The sequence below is a fragment of the Oncorhynchus mykiss genome, chromosome 22 (genome assembly GCF_057628025.1).
Source record: "Oncorhynchus mykiss isolate SJ-2025 chromosome 22, ASM5762802v1, whole genome shotgun sequence".
Lineage (NCBI taxonomy): Eukaryota > Metazoa > Chordata > Actinopteri > Salmoniformes > Salmonidae > Oncorhynchus > Oncorhynchus mykiss.
In genome coordinates, this window is record NC_143043.1 from 53,516,465 (window position 1) to 53,537,281 (window position 20,817).

The 20,817-nt window shown below is 41.6% G+C and overlaps 1 protein-coding gene and 1 long non-coding RNA gene across 2 annotated transcripts in view; one reads left to right on the top strand and one right to left on the bottom strand.

Moving 5' to 3' along the window:
• The window catches only part of LOC149972915 (uncharacterized), a 1,172,247-nt gene that overhangs the window by 18,664 nt on the left and 1,132,766 nt on the right, over positions 1–20,817 (top strand). The window lies entirely within an intron of this gene.
• LOC110501957 (DnaJ heat shock protein family (Hsp40) member B2) lies at positions 586–19,089 on the bottom strand. Its single transcript, XM_090216336.1, has 9 exons — positions 18,695–19,089; positions 12,016–12,105; positions 8,485–8,594; positions 6,616–6,672; positions 6,380–6,496; positions 6,112–6,213; positions 5,754–5,889; positions 5,555–5,625; positions 586–2,959 (listed from the first exon to the last, which is right to left on the bottom strand). The coding sequence occupies exons 2-9, from the start codon at positions 12,078–12,080 to the stop codon at positions 2,529–2,531; spliced, it is 1,089 nt and encodes a 362-aa protein (XP_090072462.1). The 5' UTR covers positions 12,081–12,105; positions 18,695–19,089; the 3' UTR covers positions 586–2,528.

Genomic DNA, 20,817 nt, shown 5'->3' on the forward strand with positions numbered 1-20,817 from the left:
AGATAGAACAAATATTAAAACAAATATTATGGCTGAACTCAAATGTGCTGGTTGATAAAATAAAATACCTGTGTTTATGGGAAAGATGTTTGAAAGGGGTATTTTGTTCTTAAATGATATTGTAAATTGTAATGGTAGAGTTATGTCCTTCATGGAGTTATCAGAATTGTACGGGAAGGTCTGCTCAATCCAAGAGTTCAACCAATTGATTTCAGCATTACCCCAAAAATGGAGGAGGCAGGTGGCAGCGGGAGGAGGTAGGGAACTAGTCTGTCTGCCCAATATAAAGGATCAAAATTGGAGGAGGAGGGTGGCAGTGGGAGGATGTAGGGAACTGGTCTGTCTGGAATAAAATGAGGAAAAATAAATAGGAAAGTATACCAGTTTCATTTGAGGACCAGGTTGTTGACAACTTTGCCATACAGATTGCAAAATAGTTGGGAATATATTTCGGATGTACCAATTCCATGGTGTATGAGTTGACATATAAAACAACGCAAGATTCAAGACTTCGTGCTTTTCAGCAAAAATGATTATATACAATTCTTACCACCAACAAAATGTTGAATATTTGGGGCATAAAATCATTGAAGCTCGGCAGATTTTATTGTGAGGATACAGAATCAATAGACCATTTATTTTGGTATTGCCCTCAGGTAGCCTGTTTCTGGTCTCAGGTTCAGGAATGGCTGAAAATGCACAGCATTGATCTAAAATTGACCCTAGAAATAGTACTGTTAGGAGATCTGGAGAGACCGGGTCAGTCAATTACTAATAGTCTTAGTAAAAGTTTATCTTCAACTCGCAATCTGCTCTATTCGATTAGATAGATTGAAATTGTACGTTAAACATCATAGCATAGTTGAAAGTTATGTGTTGTGTAGAAACACGAAGTGGGTGGCCAGCAGAGATAGATGGGATGGGCTGAGGGAAGCTGAGGGTTGGGATGGGATGGGCTGAGGGAAGCTGAGGGTTGGGATGGGATGGGCTGAGGGAAGCTGAGGGTTGGGATGGGCTGAGGGAAGCTGAGGGTTGGGATGGGATGGGCTGAGGGAAGCTGAGGGTTGGGATGGGATGGACTGAGGGAAGCTGAGGGTTGGGATGGGATGGGCTGAGGGAAGCTGAGGGTTGGGATGGGATGGACTGAGGGAAGCTGAGGGTTGGGATGGGCTGAGGGAAGCTGAGGGTTGGGATGGGATGGGCTGAGGGAAGCTGAGCGATGTGGAATTGGAGACAGGTGGGAGTGGAGTTGCTGTGTGAGAGATAGTATGAAGGTCAAAGGTAAAAGTACAACAACAAAAAAGTCTAAACAAAATAAAAAGCACATTTGAATGACACTAAGAGGGCAGTGTTTTTACAACTAATGCCAGTTTGCCTGAGACTGATGCCGTGCAGGTGTTTGTACACATGCATATACACACACTCTCATTCAAATAAACACATACAAGAAAACAGACATACATGTAATAGTGCCAGACATGCACACAAGCATATACAGTTGGCATTGCTGTTATGATTTCAGTTGTCCTTCATGTCCTTTGTTTTAAATAAAAAACTTTTGGGGTTTTTCTGTTGTTGTTTTCTTCTGTCTTTTCCTTTTGTCTCTTTAGTTATCTTGGTTGTTGGTGCATTGGGGGGGTTCTTGAAGGTGGGGAATGGAATTAATTGTATTTTTGTTTCATTCTTCCTGGGGGGGGGACTGTGGGAGGGGTCTCGAATGGTTGAGGGACAGCTATTGGGGAACTGTGGGGGGGATTGAGCAGGGCATTGGCCTTGGATGCTTCTGTGTGTCGCTCTGAATGGGAACCTATTGGATGACTGGTATGATGTAGTTATTGAGCGGCTTCACTGCAAGTACAGTGGGGCAAAAAAAAATTGCAAATAAATTCATTAAAAATCCTACAATGTGATTTTCTGGATTTTTTTGTTCTCATCTTGTCTGTCATAGTTGAAGTGTACCTATGATGAAAATTACAGGCCTCTCATCTTTTTAAGTGGGAGAACTTGCACAATTGGTGGCTGACTAAATTATTTTTTGCCCCATTGTATATTGTATGTTTCGAATATTCATATATATATTTTTTATTGTAAAAACGTAAAAAAATAAATAATAATAAGGACCGAGGAGGTATGGTATATGGCCAACATACCACGGCTGTTCTTAAGCACAACGCATCGCGGAGTTCCTGGATACAGCCATTAGCCGTGGTATATTGGCCATATACAACAAACCCCCAAGGTGCCTTATTGCTATTATAAACTGGTTACCAACGTAATTTGTAAAAAAAAATAAATGTTTTTTTCATACCTGTGGTATACGGTCTGATATACCACGGCTGTCAGCCAATCAGCATTTAGGGGTCAAACGAACCAGTTTATAATATACAGTATACTTTATGATGGTCATTGTCAGCATAACACCAGAGTAGAACTGAGACCAGTGGTCTCCTGTCTGTCCTCTGCCCTGAGCATCTCACTCACTCACTCACTCACTCACTCACTCACTCACTCACTCACACACCATAAACTCAACACACCACACAGCAACACTTATTTGTCATTTTTACATTGCTGCTGCTGGTGGTTTTAGCAGCAGGATCCCCAGTGCCTCTCTGCTCCTGTGTAGGAGGCTCTGGGACCCCCTCTGGTAGCTCCCTCTGGATCAGCGGAGATGGGCTGCTGTGTGGTGACATATAGTCCATCTGGAGATCTTCCTTCTCCTGAAGATCTTCCTTCTCCTCCTCACTGGGGACGTCAGGGTAGGAGGCTGAGCTGAAGGAGCGCTGGGCCATAGACCGGGGGCCGGAGATGGGGCTGGGTCGGTGTGGTTGGGTCCGGAGCTCCACTGGTACCATCCTCTCTGCCTGCTGCTGGAGGTGTTGCCTGGCTGTGGGTTGACTAGGGGCCGGTTGGTCTATCTTGCTGAGCTCTCGAGACAAAGCCAACTCATCTTCCACACCTGGGGTCAGGAGGGGGACAGGAGGGGGACAGGAGGGGGTCAGGAGGGGAACAGGAGGGGTACAGGAGGGGTACAGGAGGGGGTCAGGAGGGGTACAGGAGGGGGTCAGGAGGGGGTCAGGAGGGGAACAGGGGGGGTAAAGAAGGGGGACAGGATGGGAACAGGAGGGGGACAGGAGGGGGTCAGGAGGGGTACAGAAGGGGGACAGGAGGGGAACAGGAGGGGTAAAGAAGGGGGACAGGAGGGGAACAGGAGGGGGTCAGGAGGGGTACAGAAGGGGGGCAGGAGAGGAACAACAGGGGTAAAGAAGGGGGACAGGAGGGGGTCAGGAGGGGGACAGGAGGGGGTCAGGAGGGGTACAGGAGGGGAACAGGAGGGGAAAAGAAGGGGGACAGGAGGGGAACAGGAGGGGTAAAGAAGGGTGTCAGGAGGGGAACAGGAGGGGTAAAGAAGGGGGACAGGAGGGGAACAGGAGGGGTAAAGAAGGAGGACAGGAGGGGAACAGGAGTGGGTCAGGAGGGGAACAGAATGGGGGCAGGAGGGGAACAGAATGGGGTAAAGAAGGGAGACAGGAGGGGAACAGGAGGGGGGCAGGAGGGGTAAAGAAGGGGGGCAGGAGGGGAACAGGAGGGGTAAAGAAGGGGGACAGGAGGGGTAAAGAAGGGGGTCAGAGGGGTGACAGGAGGGGAACAAAAGGGGAACAAAAGGGGTAAAGAAGGGGGTCAGGAGGGGGACAGGGGGGGGACAGGAGGGGTAAATAAGGAGGACAGGAGGGGAACAGGAGGGGGACAGGAGGGGAACAGGAGGGGGACAGGAGGGGAACAGGAGGGGTAAAGGAGGGGGACAGGAGGGGAACAGGAGGGGTAAAGAAGGGGAACAGGAGGGGGACAGGAGGGGTAAAGAAGGGGGGCAGGAGGCGAACAGGAGGGGAACAGGAGGGGGACAGGAGGGGAACAGGAGGGAGACAGGAGGGGGACAGGAGGGGAACAGGAGGGGGACAGGAGGGGAACAGGAGGGGAACAGGAGGGGTAAAGAAGGGGTAAAGAAGGGGGACAGGAGGGGAACAGGAGGGGTAAAGAAGGGGGACAGGAGGGGTAAAGAAGGGGGTCAGAAGGGTGACAGGAGGGGAACAGGAGGGGTAAAGAAGGGGGGCAGGAGGGGAACAGGAGGGGAACAGGAGGGGGACAGGAGGGGTAAAGAAGGGGGACAGGAGGGTTAAAGAAGGGGGACAGGAGGGGGTCAGGAGGGGGACAAGAGGGGTAAAGAAGGGGGACAGGAGGGGGTCAGGAGGGGGACAGGAGGGGAACAGGAGGGGGACAGGAGGGGGTCAGGCGCGGAACAGGAGGGGGACAGGAGGGGTACAAACGGGGGACAGGAGGGGGTCAGGAGGGGGTCAGGAGGGGCACAGGAGGGGGACAGGAGGGGGTCAGGAGGGGCACAGGAGGGGGACAGGAGGGGGTCAGGAGGGGAACAGCAGGGGAACAACAGGAGGGGAACAGGAGGGGAACAGGAGGGGGACGGGAGGGGGACAGGAGGGGTAAAGAAGGGGGACAGGAGGGGTAAAGAAGGAGAACAGGAGGGGGTAAGGAGGGGGACAGGAGGGGTAAAGAAGGGGGACAGGAGGGGGTCAGGAGCGGGACAGAAGTGGAACAGGAGGGGAACAGAAGGCGTACAGAAGGGGAACAGAAGGGGAACAGGAGGGGAACAGGAGGGGAACAGGAGGTGTAAAGAAGGGGTCAGGAGGGGAACAGGAGGGGGACAGGAGGGGGTCAGGAGGGGAACAGGAGGGGTAAAGAAGGGGGATAGGAGGGGGACAGGAGGGGGACAGGAGGGAAACAGGAGGAGGACAGGAGGGGGTCAGGAGGGGTACAGGAGGGGAACAGGAGGGGGACAGGAGGGGGACAGGAGGGGGTCAGGCGCGGAACAGGAGGGGGACAGGAGGGGTACGAACGGGGGACAGGAGGGGTACAGGAGGGGGTCAGGAGGGGCACAGGAGGGGGACAGGAGGGGGTCAGGAGGGGCACAGGAGGGGGACAGGAGGGGGTCAGGAGGGGGACAGGAGGGGTAAAGAAGGGGGTCAGGAGGGGTACAGGAGGGGGTCAGGGGGGGAACAGGAGGGGGTCAGGAGAGGGACAGGACGGGGACAAGAGGGGGTAAGGAGGGGGTCAGGAGGGGAACAGGAGGGGGACAGGAGGGGTCAGGAGGGGGACAGGAGGGGGTCAGGAGGGGGACAGGAGGGGGTCAGGAGGGGGTCAGGAGGGGAACAGCAGGGGAACAGCAGGGGGACAGGAGGGGGTCAGGAGGGTCAGGAGGGGTAAATAAGGAGGACAGGAGGGGTAAATAAGGGGGACAAGAGTGGGACAGGAGGGGGTCAGGAGGGGAACAGGAGGGGGTCAGGAGGGGGACAGGAGTGGTAAAGAAGGGGGTCAGGAGGGAAACAGAAGGGGGTCAGGAGGGGTACAGGAGGGGGACAGGAGGGGAACAGAAGGGGGTCATGAAGGGGTCAGGAGGGAGAACAACACAAACACATTCCTGTCAGAACAGTTGGAAGGGGACTGGATGAGGGAAGGGATCGATACAGAGTGGATGGATTACCATTGATGAGCACCGTCTTCAAGACCCCGTCTTCCACGATCTCTGTTCTCTCCTGACCGTTTTCTTTGATCCTGTCAGATCAAGAAGAGTGATCACCCACATTATCATCACATTTTGGGAAGCAAGTAAAGAGAAGATTCCCTAAAACACTTCAGCGGCCATACAGAAAACAGAGAAAGAGAGAGAACAGAGAACTGACTTCTTGGTGGTGGTGCTTTTGCCGTTGATGACGCGCGTAGAAGTGGAGACAGACTTGAAATTCCCCATCCTTCCTCCAATACGGTCCATCCCATTCATTCCACCCATGGAGGACGAGAAAGAGGTGAAGTCATGCACTGTGAAAGACGGGGGGAGGGGAAGACCGGTCAGAATGGAACTAACAAACTAATCAGTGAATGGAGCTGATATAAATGTATTATTACCATGTTGTTATCGGTTGTGACTCAAATGACATCCTGTTCACTTATATAGTGTACTATGTGCCCTGGTTGAAAGTAGTGCACTACATAGCTTACATTGTGCCATTTTTGAGGACACAAATATTGTTTATTACTGACCTCCAGTGGAGGGGAAGGAGGAGAACCGACTGGGGCCGAGCCTGGAAGTGCCAGGATGTCCATGGAAGCCACTGTGCATCCCTCTTCCAAAGGCAACGTCGTCTGGGAGTCAAAACAAGGAGGTAGTGAGACAGGAAGAAGAAGTGTATGAACTGCTGAGATTCCCAGACAGACTGGTTTCCCCGGGTTAGAGTTAGCCTTGACTAAGAAGCACATGAAGACATAGGATACTAGGATACTAGGACCGTAGTTTATTGGTCAGCCCCACCGAAGAAATTGGCGAAAGGATCCTGGCCTCTGAAGAATTCCTGAAACACTTCCTCAGGACTGCGGAATGTGAAGGTGAACCCTGGGAAATCTTCCGGAGCAGGATGACTACTTGAGCCTGGAGGGATGGATAAATAAATACATGTTGATTGATAAATATGGACACTACGAACATGGCTGATCAAAAACAGAATAGAACACAAAACCCCAAGAGATAGAACAGAGAGATTCCTTCACCTGTGTTGTTGGGCATTCTGTCTTTGCCATAGGTATCGTACGCCTTTGACTTGCTTCCTGTAAAGATAAGGCCATATTGTCTGACTGTTATCACAAACTTCTTCGGGATCGGTGTCCCTTCCACGCAACGGTTGAGCTAACGTAGGCTAATGCGATTAGCATGAGGTTGTAAGTAACAAAGAACATTTCCCAGGACATAGACATATCTGATATTAGCAGAAAGCTTAAATTATTGTTAACCTTTTGCGTGTAGGGGGCAGTATTTTCGTTTTTGGCTAAAAAACATACCCATTTGAAACTGCCCATTTCTCCGCCCCAGAAACTAGAATATGCATATACTTGTCAGATTAGGATAGAAAACACTCTAAAGTTTCCAAAACTGTCAAAATATTGTCTGTGAGTTTAACAGAACTGATATTGCAGGCGAAAGCCTGAGGAAAATCCAATCAGAAAGTGCCTCTTATTTTGAAACCTCTCTGTTTCTATGCATGCCTATCCTCAATTTAAAGGGATATCAACCAGATTCGTGTTTCTATGGCTTCCCTAAGGTGTCAACAGTCTTTAGACATAGTTTCATGCTTTTATTTTGAAAAATGAGCGTGAAAGATCACATTGCGTAAGTGGATAGGTGGGGGATCTCAGAGTGAGTTTTTGCGCTACAGAGTAAAGCGGCCATTGTTCCTCCCGCTGTTATTGAAAAACCTACACACTCGTTTGATATATTATCGAATATATATTTTAAAAACAACCTGAGGATTGATTATAAAAAACATTTGACATGTTTCTGTGGACATTACGGAAACTATTTGGAATTTGTCTGCGTTGTCGTGACGCTCTTTCCTGTGGATTTCTGAACATAACGCGCCAAACAAACGGAGGTATTTTGGATATAAAAATAATCTTTATGGAACAAAAGGAACATTTGTTGTGTCACTGGGAGTCTCGTGAGTGAAAACATCCGAAGATCATCAAAGGTAAACGATTAATTTGATTGCTTTTCTGATTTTCGTGACCAAGCTTCCTGATGCTAAGTGTACTTGATGTTATGCTAGGCTATAAACTTTGGATTGCTTTCGCTGTAAAGCATAATTTCAAAATCTGAGACGACAGGTGGATTAACAAAAGGCTAAACTGTGTTTTGCAATATTGCACTTGTGATTTCATGAATATGAATATTTTTTAGTAATATTATTTGAATTTGGCGCTATGCTATTCAGTGGTTGCTGATGACAATTATCACGCTACCAAGATGGGTAGTGTCAACAAGTTAATCTAACTACACTGTCCGATTGACAGTAGCTATTACAGGGAAAGAATTCTATTGTTTGAAGAGAGTGCACAAAGAGAGTGCACAAATTAGAACATGAAAAGTTATTAATAAACAAATTAGGCACATTTGGGAAGTCTTGATACAACATTTTGAACATAAACGCAATGGTTCATTGGATCAGCCTAAAACTTTGCACATACACTGCTGCCATCTAGTGGCCAAAATCCAAATTGCACGTGGGCTGGAATAATACATTATGGCCTTTCTCTTGCATTTCAAAGATAATGGAACAAAAATAAAATACAAAAGAACGGTTGGTTTTTTCTTTGTATTATCGTTTATCTGATCTATTGTCTTATATTCTCCAACATTCCTTTCACAGTTCCACAAATGTCAACGTGTTTCCTTTCAAATGGTACCAAGAATATGCATATCCTTGCTTCAGGGCCTGAGCTACAGGCAGTTAGATATGGGTCAATCGAGGCAAAAAAAAAATGAAAAAAGGGGCGGAGCCTTAAGAGGTTTAAAGTCCAAGGAAGAGTAGAGAAAGGGCAATAATTAAGTTATTAACAGATTTAACAGGTGGTGGTATCTCTTACGGTCTGACAGAACTTCATAGGCCTCAGCCAGCTCCTTAAACTTCCTCTCCGCCTCCTCCTTGTTGTCTGGGTTCTTGTCCGGGTGCCATCGCAGAGCCTGCTTCCTGTACCTTCACATTAGAGTTTGAAGATAGATACAGTTTATTATCTCATTCAATAACTTTCCCACACAGCAACATCTTCAATACTGTTGACAAAACTTATATTAGCTGCCTTAAACCTTCTACTGCAGTGGGCTAAATCAGGGTCACATAGAGTGTTTCTTGGTCGTCTTAAACAAATCTACTTTGAAACAAAAGTATACACCTCACACACATGATTATGGGCTTAAATAACAGAAGACACTTGTACTATGTTAGATATGGAGTTGAAATGTATTACATTTTGAGTTTGCTTCCCAATATTACACTTTATAAACATCACAGAACACTGAAATAAAAAACAACCGTTTCACATAGAAACACCAGATTGTCTGCGTATTTTTTATTTATTTTTATTCTAATTATGAGATTATGAAAAATATCAATAACATTCCACCCTGAGGCCACTAAGTCATTTGACTGCAGGATTGGGCTACATGTACATGTACTGTAATTGTCTGCATCCTCTTATTTCAAGAGGCAAAGTTCGACAACAACACGATTCCTTTTTGGAAGGGACAGCGAGCAGAGGACAAGTGACGTGAAGACTACAGAAAATAAAGACTAAAGAAAACAAACAAAAAATGTAAACAAAGAATACTATAGACTATAGAAAACTGTAGAATTGTAACGGCTGATCTCCTCCTCTGAAGAGGTGTAGCAAGGATCGGACCAAGATGCGGCGTGGTAAGGGTCCATGTTTTAATAAGAAAAACTCAACATGAACACAAACTACAATAACAACAAATGTGAAAAACCGAACCAGTCCTATCTGGTGCAAAGACGCAAAGACACAAAGACAACAGAAGACAACAGAAGCCAACCCAACCCAACCCAAAACAAAACAAAACAGGCTACCTAAATAGGGTTCCCAATCAGAGACAATGACTAACACCTGCCTCTGATTGAGAACCATATCAGGCCAAACAACAAACCCAACATAGAATGCCCACTCAGCTCACGTCCTGACCAACACTAAAACAAAGAAAACACAAAAGAACTATGGTCAGAACGTGACAAGAATACCATAGAAGACTATAGATAACTATTTAAAAAACTATAGAATACTATAGAATACTATAGAAAACTAAAATATATAGAAGACTATAGAAGAATATAGAAAAGTATAAATAACTATAGAAAAGTATAATATATAGAAGACCACAGGAAACTATAGAGGACTATAGAAGACTGTAGATAACTATAGAAACTATTTTTTTAAACTATAGACGACTATAGAAAACTATAGAAAACTAAAATATATAGAAAACCACAGAAAACTATAGAGGACTATAGAAGACTATAGAAGACTATAGAACACCATAGAAGACTATAGAAGACTATAGAAGACTATAGAAAACTAAAATAGACTATAGAAGACTACAGAAGACTATAGAAAACTAAAATATATAGAAAACCATAGAAAACTATAGGAGACTATATAAGACTATAGAAAACTATAGGAGACTATATAAGACTATAGAAAACTATAGGAGACTATAGAAGACTATAGAAAACTATAGAAAACTATAGGAGACTATAGAAGACTATAGAAAACCATAGAAAACTATAGGAGACTATAGAAGACTATAGAAAACTATAGAAGACTATAGAAAACCATAGGAGACTATATAAGACTATAGAAAACTATAGAAGACTATAGAAAACTATAGGAGACTATATAAGACTATAGAAAACTATAGGAGACTATATAAGACTATAGAAAACTATAGGAGACTATAGAAGACTATAGAAAACTATAGGAGACTATAGAAGACTATAGAAAACCATAGAAAACTATAGGAGACTATAGAAGACTATAGAACACCATAGAAAACTATAGAACACCATATAAGACTATAGAAAACTATAGAAGACTATAGAAAACTATAGGAGACTATATAAGACTATAGAAAACTATAGGAGACTATATAAGACTATAGAAAACTATAGGAGACTATAGAAGACTATAGAAAACTATAGGAGACTATAGAAGACTATAGAAAACCATAGAAAACTATAGGAGACTATAGAAGACTATAGAAAACCATAGAAAACTATAGAAGACTATATAAGACCATAGAAAACCATAGAAAACTATAGGAGACTATATAAGACAATGTAAAACTATATAAGACTATATAAGACTATATAAGACCATAGAAAACCATAGAAAACTATAGAAGACTATAGAAAACCATAGAAGACTATAGAAGACTATAGAACACTATAGAAGACTATAGAAAACTATAGAACACCATAGAAGACTATAGAAGACTATAGAACACTATAGAAGACTATAGAAGACTATAGAAAACTATAGAACACCATAGAAGACTATAGAACACTATAGAAGACTATAGAAGACTATAGAAGACTATAGAAGACTATAGAAGACTATATAAAACTATAGAAGACTATATAAAAACTATAGAAGTCTATAGAAGACTATAGAACACCATAGAAGACTACAGAAGACTATATAAGACTATAGAAAACCATAGAAAACTATAGGAGACTATAGAAAACCATAGAAAACTATAGAAGACTATATAAGACCATAGAAAACTATAGAAGACTATATAAGACCATAGAAAACCATAGAAAACTATAGGAGACTATAGAAAACCATAGAAAACTATAGAAGACTATATAAGACCATAGCAAACTATAGAAGACTATATAAGACCATAGAAAACCATAGAAAACTAAAATATATATAAGACTATAGAAGACTATATAAGACTATAGAAGACTACAGAAGACTATAGAAGACTATAGAAAACTACAGAAGACTATATAAAACTATAGAACACTATAGAAGACTATAGAATACTATATAAAACTATAGAAGACTATAGAAGACTATATAAAACTATAGAAGACTATAGAAGACTATAGAAGACTATAGAACACCATAGAAGACTACAGAAGACTATATAAGACTATAGAAGACTATATAAAACTATGGAAGACTATAGAACACTATTGTATCAAGAATGGTCCACCACCCAAAGGATATCCAGCCAACTTGAAACAACTGTGGGAAGCATTAGAGTCCACATGGACCAGCATCCCTGTGGAACGCTTTCAACACCTTGTAGAGTCCACGCCCCGACGAATTGAGGCTGTTCTGAGGGCAAAAGGGGTTCCAACTCAATATTAGAAAAGTGTTCTTAATGTTTTTATCACTCAGCGTAAGTCCAGTACCTCTATCAGTCAGTGTGGTTGAGCTTTCAATAGCTACTGTAGAGGTACACAGATGAACCACACAGGGCTAATAGTTAGCCTGGGAGATGATGTCTCATGAAGCCCTACATAGGCCTATTTTGGAGTGGAAAGAGACAGATTATAGCGTAGGGTGAGTGCTTGTCACCGGTCCTGTACTTACGCCTTCTTAATGTCCTCCGGAGAGGCGCTTCGTGACACGCCCAGAACATCATAATAATCCATCATGTCTTCTTCACTGACGTCACGGCAACTGTTGACAACAACAACAACACACATCTCATCAATGGGAGATACACAACAATACTTCTCAACGGATGGATCTTTTTGAAGCCTCATGGCATCTTATCTTGTGGCATAATCGATTAACCAATCAAACTGCTTTATTAGTTTAGTAGAACTGTGTTAACCCTATCATAACCCAGGATTTGTGGTTCTATAATCATACTGTTTATTGTAGTTGTTGACAAATTTTTTTGTCTTTGTAAATAAATAAAAAATATATTTGATTTTTATTTCACTATATAAAAAAAAATACATATACTATATATATTGGGAATTTTAGGGCATATCGCCCAGCCCTATGAGAACAACAGCATGATAACAACAACATAATAACAACAACATGATAACAACAATATGATAACAACAACATGATAACAACAATATGATAACAACATGATAACAACAACATGATAACAATATAACAACAACACGATAACAACAATATCATAATAACATGACAACAACATAATAACACGATAACAACAATATAATAACAACAATATGATAAGGCCTTATGTCCTTACGATGCCGAGCAGTTGCCATACCAGGCAGTGATGCAACTGGTCAGGATGCGCTCGATGGTGCAACTGTAGAAGTTTGAGGATCTGGGGACCCATTGCCAAATCTTTTCAGTCTCCTGAGGGGGAAAATGTGTTGTCGTGCCCTCTTCACAAATGTATTGGTGTGTGTTTTTCAAAAGTATTTTTCTAAATATTAACATTTGAAATATATATTTTGACAGACCAAAAACGCCATAGGATGTTTTTGTGTTGGTTAAGGGCAGTCAGGTCTGGGGAGAACCAAGGGCTATATCTGTTCCTGGTTCTAAATTTATTGAATGGGGCATGCTTATTTAAGATGGTTAGGAAGGCATTTTTTTTAAATATCCAGGCATCCTCTACTGACGGGATGAGATCAATATCCTTCCAGGATACCCCGGCCAGGTCGATTAGAAAGGCCTGCTCGCTGAAGTGTTTCAGGGAGCGTTTGACAGTGATGAGTGGAGGTCGTTTGACCGCTGACCCATTACGGATGCAGGCAATGAGGCAGTGATCGCTGAGATCTTGGTTGAAGACAGCAGAGGTGTATTTAGAGGGCAAGTTGCTTAGGATGATATCTATGATATCTATCTATCTATGAGTTGAGAACTAACTAGATGGATGTCATCTAACTAGATGGATGTCATCTAACTAGATGGATGTCATCTAACTAGATGGATGTAATCTAAGTGGATGGATGTCATCTAACTAGATGGATGTCATCTAACTAGATGGATGTCATCTAACTAGATGGATGTAATCTAACTAGATGGATGTAATCTAAGTGGATGGATGTCATCTAACTAGATGGATGTCATCTAACTAGATGGATGTAATCTAAGTGGATGGTTGTAATCTAACTAGATGGATGTAATCTAAGTGGATGGATGTAATCTACATGGATGGATGTAATCTAAGTGGATGGATGTAATCTACATGGATGGATGTAATCTACATGGATGGATGTAATCTAAGTGGATGGATGTAATCTACATGGATGGATGTAATCTACATGGATGGATGTAATCTAAGTGGATGGATGTAATCTAAGTGGATGGATGTAATCTACATGGATGGATGTAATTTAAGTGGATGGATGTAATCTACATGGATGGATGTAATCTACATGGATGGATGAAATCTACATGGATGGATGTAATCTACATGGATGGATGTAATCTACATGGATGGATGTAATCTACATAGATGGATGTAATCTAACTAGATGGATGTAATCTAAGTGGATGGATGTAATCTAAGTGGATGGATGTAATCTAACTAGATGGATGTAATCTAAGTGGATGGATGTAATCTCCATGGATGGATGTAATCTACATGGATGGATGTAATCTACATGGATGGATGTAATCTAAGTGGATGGATGTAATCTAAGTGGATGGATGTAATCTAAGTGGATGGATGTAATCTAACTAGATGGATGTAATCTAAGTGGATGGATGTAATCTAAGTGGATGGATGTAATCTAACTAGATGGATGTAATCTAAGTGGATGGATGTAATCTAAGTGGATGGATGTAATCTAAGTGGATGGATGTAATCTAAGTGGATGGATGTAATCTAAGTGGATGGATGTAATCTACATGGATGGATGTAATCTACATGGATGGATGTAATCTAAGTGGATGGATGTAATCTAAGTGGATGGATGTAATCTACATGGATGGATGTAATCTACATGGATGGATGTAATCTACATGGATGGATGTAATCTACATGGATGGATGTAATCTAAGTGGATGGATGTAATCTAAGTGGATGGATGTCAAGTCCGTCCGACAACATAAAAGGCATTTCATTTGTACATTTATCGTTCAACAAGTGTTAAGGCCTCAGTTATTTCAATTTACAATGTCAAATGCATCAAACTACAACCTATTTAATTAAAGAACTGCACAAATTATACATTTGTGACATCGACACAAAATACATGTAATTAAATGAATGAATCAATACAGTAATATGAAATGCTCTTATCTGGAGTGATTTACAATCAAAGATACAGGATAGGAACATTCCCTTCCAGCTAAACAATGGATATATAGAGTTAAAGAGACATTTATTAAATATGTAATACACAGCTAACCAATGGATATATAGAGTTAAAGAGACATTTATTAAATATGTAATACACAGCTAAACAATGGATATATAGAGTTAAAGAGACATTTATTAAATATGTAATACACAGCTAACCAATGGATATATAGAGTTAAAGAGACATTTATTAAATATGTAATACACAGCTAACCAATGGATATATAGAGTTAAAGAGACAGTTATAAAATATGTAATAAATACACAGCTAAAATCTATGCAGAAAAAATCTGAGTACAGTAATATTTTACACGTACATGATACCCATACTGTCACGGCCGTCGTCGGAATGAGACCAAGGTGCAGCGTGGTGAGCGTACATTTTCCTTTATTTATAAAATGACGCCAACAAAACACGAAATGAGGAAACGACCGTGACGCTTAACAGGGCTATAGTGCCCCGATCAAAGATAACTTCCCACAATGATCAAAGGGAAAGGCTGCCTAAGTATGATTCCCAATCAGAGACAACGATAGACAGCTGTCCCTGATTGAAAACCACACCCAGGCCAAAACATAGACATACAAAAACCTAGAAATCAAAACATAGAATGCCCACCCAAATCACACCTTGACCAAACCAAATAGAGACATAAAAAGGCTCTCTAAGATCAGGGCGTGACACATACATTGGGCGGCAGGGTAGCCTAGTGGTTAGAGCATTGGGCTGGTAACCAGAAGGTTGCAAGTTCAAATCCCCGAGCTGACAAGGTACAAATCTGTCGTTCTGCCCCTGAACAGGCAGTCATTGGTTAAATAAAGGTCAATTAAAAAAAAATACAGAATAATTTCTAGTAAAAAACACAAATGTGAAAAATTGGTGGATATATAGCATTTTGGAAATAAACTCTTCATATGTTGCAGAACAGGGATAAATATGTGTTTATATTATATATATAAACAAAATATTATATATTTATAATATCGATCTTAAGGAGTTGACAAGCCACTGACGGAGTTCATAACAAATACTCAAAATGTACATATTTTTTCCTCTTAAAATAAAAGTTCAATACAAACATTTGTAAAAATATACGATTCATTTGAAAATCCCCAATAAAAACAAACATTCTAATAAAGATCTTTCAGCACTCTGACAGAGATGATGTTAGACAAAAAAATCTGAGGGAGTTTATGTTTTTTGGGGGGTTGTTTTGACAAAAATATAATTTTCCTTCCTCATTCAAGTGGTATATAAAATTACAATTTTGTTTTTCCTCAGTTGCTTCATGAAAATCTAAACCATAATTAAAATAAACATATCCTATCTTAATCTATCAGGGAGATGGAGGTGACAGTTTATGATTGTGACCATGGTGATTTCAATACTTTTGTTTAAATCTATCAAAAGTAGAGAACTTTCCAGACCGTGAGTGGTCTTGTTTCACTACGTGTAATGAGGTCACGAAGAAGGGGTCCTTATGGTATAGCTGACCCTGCTAATTCCTGATTCATTTAGGATTTTAGACAAATCTGAATAGAGTTCACCAAATCTCAAGATTTTTTATTTTTTTTAGGAATCACAGTTTTGAGAGAAATATTCTTTCAAATGAGAGAGTTCTATTGCAAGAAACTACATAAGATCATTTAATATTTGTTATTCACAGTTTTTCTCTCTGACCTAATACCCTAAGATATACACTACATGACCAAAAGTATGTGGACACCTGCTTGTCAAACATCTCATTCCAAAATCATGGGCATTAATATGGAGTTGGTCCCCCCTTTGCTGCTATAACAGCCTCTACTCTTCTGGGAAGGCTTTCCACTAGATGTTGGAACATTGATGCTATAACAGCCTCTACTCTTCTGGGAAGGCTTTCCACTAGATGTTGGAACATTGATGCTATAACAGCCTCTACTCTTCTGGGAAGGCTTTCCAATAGATGTTGGAACATTGCTGCAGGGGACTTGCTTACCTTCAGCCACAAGAGCATAACTGAGTTTGAGCACTAATGTTGGGTGATTAGGCCTGGCTCGCAGTTGGCGTTCCAATTCATTCCAAAGGTTGTTCGATGGGGTTGAGTTCAGGGCTCTGTGCAGGCCAGCCAAGTTCTTCCACACCAATCTCAACAAACCATTTCTGTATGGAACTCGCTTTGTGCACGGGGGCATTGTCAAGCTGAAACAGGAAAGGGCCTTCCCCAAACTGTTGCCACAAAGTTGAAAGCACAGAAGCGGCTAGAATGTCATTGTTAGCGTTAAGATTTCCCTTCACTGGAACTAAGGGGCCCAAACCATGAAAAACAGCCCCAGAACATTATTCCTCCTCCACCAAACTTTACAGTCGGCACTATGCATTCGGGAAGGTAGTGTTCTCCTAGCATCCGGCAAACCCAGATTTGTCCGTCGGACTGCCAGATGGTGAAGCGTGATTCATCACTCCAGAGAACGAGTTTCCACTGCTCCAGAGTCCAATGACTGAGTTTTAAACCATTCCAGCCGACACTTGGCATCACGCATGGTGATCTTAGTCTTGTGTGAGGTTGCTCGGCCATGGAAACTAATTTTATGAAGCTCCTTACGAACAGTTATTGTGCTCTGTTTCTAGAGGCAGTTTGGAACTCGGTAGTGAGTGTTTTAACCGAGGACCGACCATTTTTACAAGTTATGTGCTTCAGCACTAGGTGGTCCAGTTCTGTGAGCTTGTGTGGCCTACCACTTCGCGGTGGAGCTGTTGTTGCTCCTAGATGTTTCCACTTCCAATAACAGCACTTACAGTTGACCGGGGCAGCTCCAGCAAGACAGAAATTTGACGGTGCCACGTTGAAAGTCACTGAGCTCTTCAGTATGTGCCATTCTACTGCCAGTGTTTGTCTATGGAGATTGCATGGCTGTGTGCTTGATTGTATACACCTGTCAGCAACGAGTGTGGCTGAAATAGCTGAATCCACTAATTGGAAGGAGTGTCCACATACTGCTGGACATGTTGTGTAAAACAGGATAACTTGTTAATGGCACAATCAGTGATGATTACTGCTGTTCAATGGTCATTCCAAATCAACCATTACATTCTTGTTTTTTTTTTAAACAATGCCTTATGGGCTTAGTTAGCTGCAATCTAGTTGTATTACCGTGTTAATACACTGTTAGTGGGCCACTAGTCTAGTTGTATTACCGTATTAATACTGTAACGACCCTGGGTTTATAAGCGGATATCGACGCTGCCGAACGAGCATGCTTTTGGGGCAGAGTCGATAGCGCGCTGGACTTTGGGCTAGAAGGTCGAGGGTTAAAGACCTACTCCCTGCCTGTTTCATTACAGTATACTGTTAGTGGGCCAGTAGTCTAGTTGTATTACCCTATTAATACACTGTTAGTGGGCCACTAGTCTAGTTGTATTGCCGTACACTGTTAATGTTTTGCCTTCAACGGGTGGGATATGACTCATGAAGTCATGTATTAATTGACAATGACTAAGGATAACATTGAGAATGGAGCGTCCTGTAGCCCGGTCAATCTATTCAGCACCAACAAAAGAAACCCCGGACCGCGGGGACTGTAAGGTAATGTTGGCCCGTCCACGGGTATAACCCCACTGATATTGGCCATATCCTCTGAGCTCTCTGGAAGCCGGATACAATATTATTTGGTTATTTCCAACTCGATCTCCCGAAACCTGACTTCCGACAACTGCCACCAACACACATGGCAGCCAGCCGGAGTGTGTTTCAGACTAGACACAATGTTTTAAGCCGTGGACACATTGTAACTAAATATTGCCTAATATGGTAAGCATGCTACGGGCTACGGCATTGGAATGGCAACGTTGTGTTTTGGACTGAACCGAAAGACAAAGTCCACTGCTGTTGGTAGTCAATATCATTTGGCGGAATGTCCAAAGCAACAAAAATAGACCTACGCATAAATGGATAATGGGTATTAATGAATAAACTACTGTACCTTTTTTTAGGAGTAACAGCGAATGCTTTCCGTCTCTGTCTCTTCTTAAAATGGAAATGAATTATTGTGGAGAGCTTCTGGAATGCAGTTCGTGACAGCTGGTCCACGGAATAATATAATTCGGTATACCTAAAGGGCTATTATATATTTATTTAACGTTATGAGTTGCCCGTTTTTCTCGGTGCCCTGCTACCGGCACCATAACTGCTACCGGCACAATAACATAATCCCCTTTACTTCTACAGTTTGCTTATTTCTTGTCTTACGTCCCAGTGACCACGTCACAAACAGCTGAGGCGGAGAGAGGGAATACTGAGAAGATCTAGAACATGTCAGTGTTCTGGAACGGCAGTCGCCCTTCCCTGTACGCCTGTTGCATTGTGATGAACATGATCGCTTTCATTTTAGACTAGAGTGTATTTATAGTGGTTTGAAATGAATGTACAGCTAGCCATATGTGCTTCCATAAACCATTAAGCTATATATAAAAAAGGTTTTGTTCAATGGTTTATTGGAGCTATGTAGCGGGTCAAAGTACAACACTTCCAGAACCTTATCCTTAAAAGCAGGCAGCTCTAAATCAAATCAAACTGTATTGGTCACATACACATTTTTAACAGATGTTATTGTGGGTGTAGCTAAATGCTTGTGTTCCTAGCTCCAACAGTGCAGTAGTATCTAACATTTTACAACAATACACACATCTAAAAGTAAACAAATGAAATTAAGAAATATATAAATATTAGGATGAGCATTGTCAGAGTGGCATAGACTAAAATACAGTAGAACAGAATACAGTATATACAGATGAGATTAGTAAATACAGTAGAATACAGTATATACATATGAGATGAGTAAATACAGTAGAACAGAATACAGTATATACAGATGAGATGAGTAAATACAGTAGAACAGAATACAGTATATACATATGAGATGAGTAAATACAGTAGAACAGAATACAGTATATACAGATGAGATGAGTAAATACAGTAGAACAGAATACAGTATATACATATGAGATGAGTAAATACAGTAGAACAGAATACAGTATATACATATGAGATGAGTAAAGCAGTATGTAAACATTATTAAAGTGACCAGTGTTCCATTATTAAAGTGGCCAGTGTTCCATTATTAAAGGTACCAGTGTTCCATTATTAAAGTGACCAGCGTTCCATTATTAAAGTGGCCAGTGTTCCATTATTAAAGTGACCAGTGTTCCATTATTAAAGTGACTAGTGTTCCATTATTAAAGTGACCAGTGTTCCATTATTAAAGTGACTAGTGTTCCATTATTAAAGTGACCAGTGTTCCATTATTAAAGTGGCCAGTGTTCCATTATTAAAGGTACCAGTGTTCCATTATTAAAGTGACCAGCGTTCCATTATTAAAGTGACCAGTGTTCCATTATTAAAGTGACCAGTGTTCCATTATTAAAGTGACCAGTGTTCCATTATTAAAGTGACCAGTGTTCCATTATTAAAGTGACCAGTGTTCCAATTTTAAAGTGACCAGTGTTCCATTATTAAAGTGACCAGTGTTCCATTATTAAAGTGACCAGTGTTCCATTATTAAAGTGACTAGTGTTCCATTATTAAAGTGGCCAGTGTTCCATTATTAAAGTGGCCAGTGTTCCATTATTAAAGTGACCCAGTGTTCCATTATTTAAGTGACCAGTGTTCCATTATTAAAGTGACCAGTGTTCCATTATTAAAGTGACCAGTGTTCCATTATTAAAGTGACCAGTGTTCCATTATTAAAGTGACTAGTTTTCCATTATTAAAGTGACTAGTGTTCCATTATTAAAGTGGCCAGTGTTCCATTATTAAAGTAACTAGTTTTACATTATTAAAGTGACCAGTGTTCCATTATTAAAGTGACCAGTGTTCCATTATTAAAGTGGCCAGTGTTCCATTATTAAAGTGGCCAGTGTTCCATTATTAAAGTGACCAGTGTTCCATTATTAAAGTGACCAGTGTTCCATTATTAAAGTGGCCAGTGTTCCATTATTAAAGTAATTCGTTTTACATTATTAAAGTGACCAGTGTTCCATTATTAAAGTGACCAGTGTTCCATTATTAAAATGACCAGTGTTCCATTATTAAAGTGACCAGTGTTCC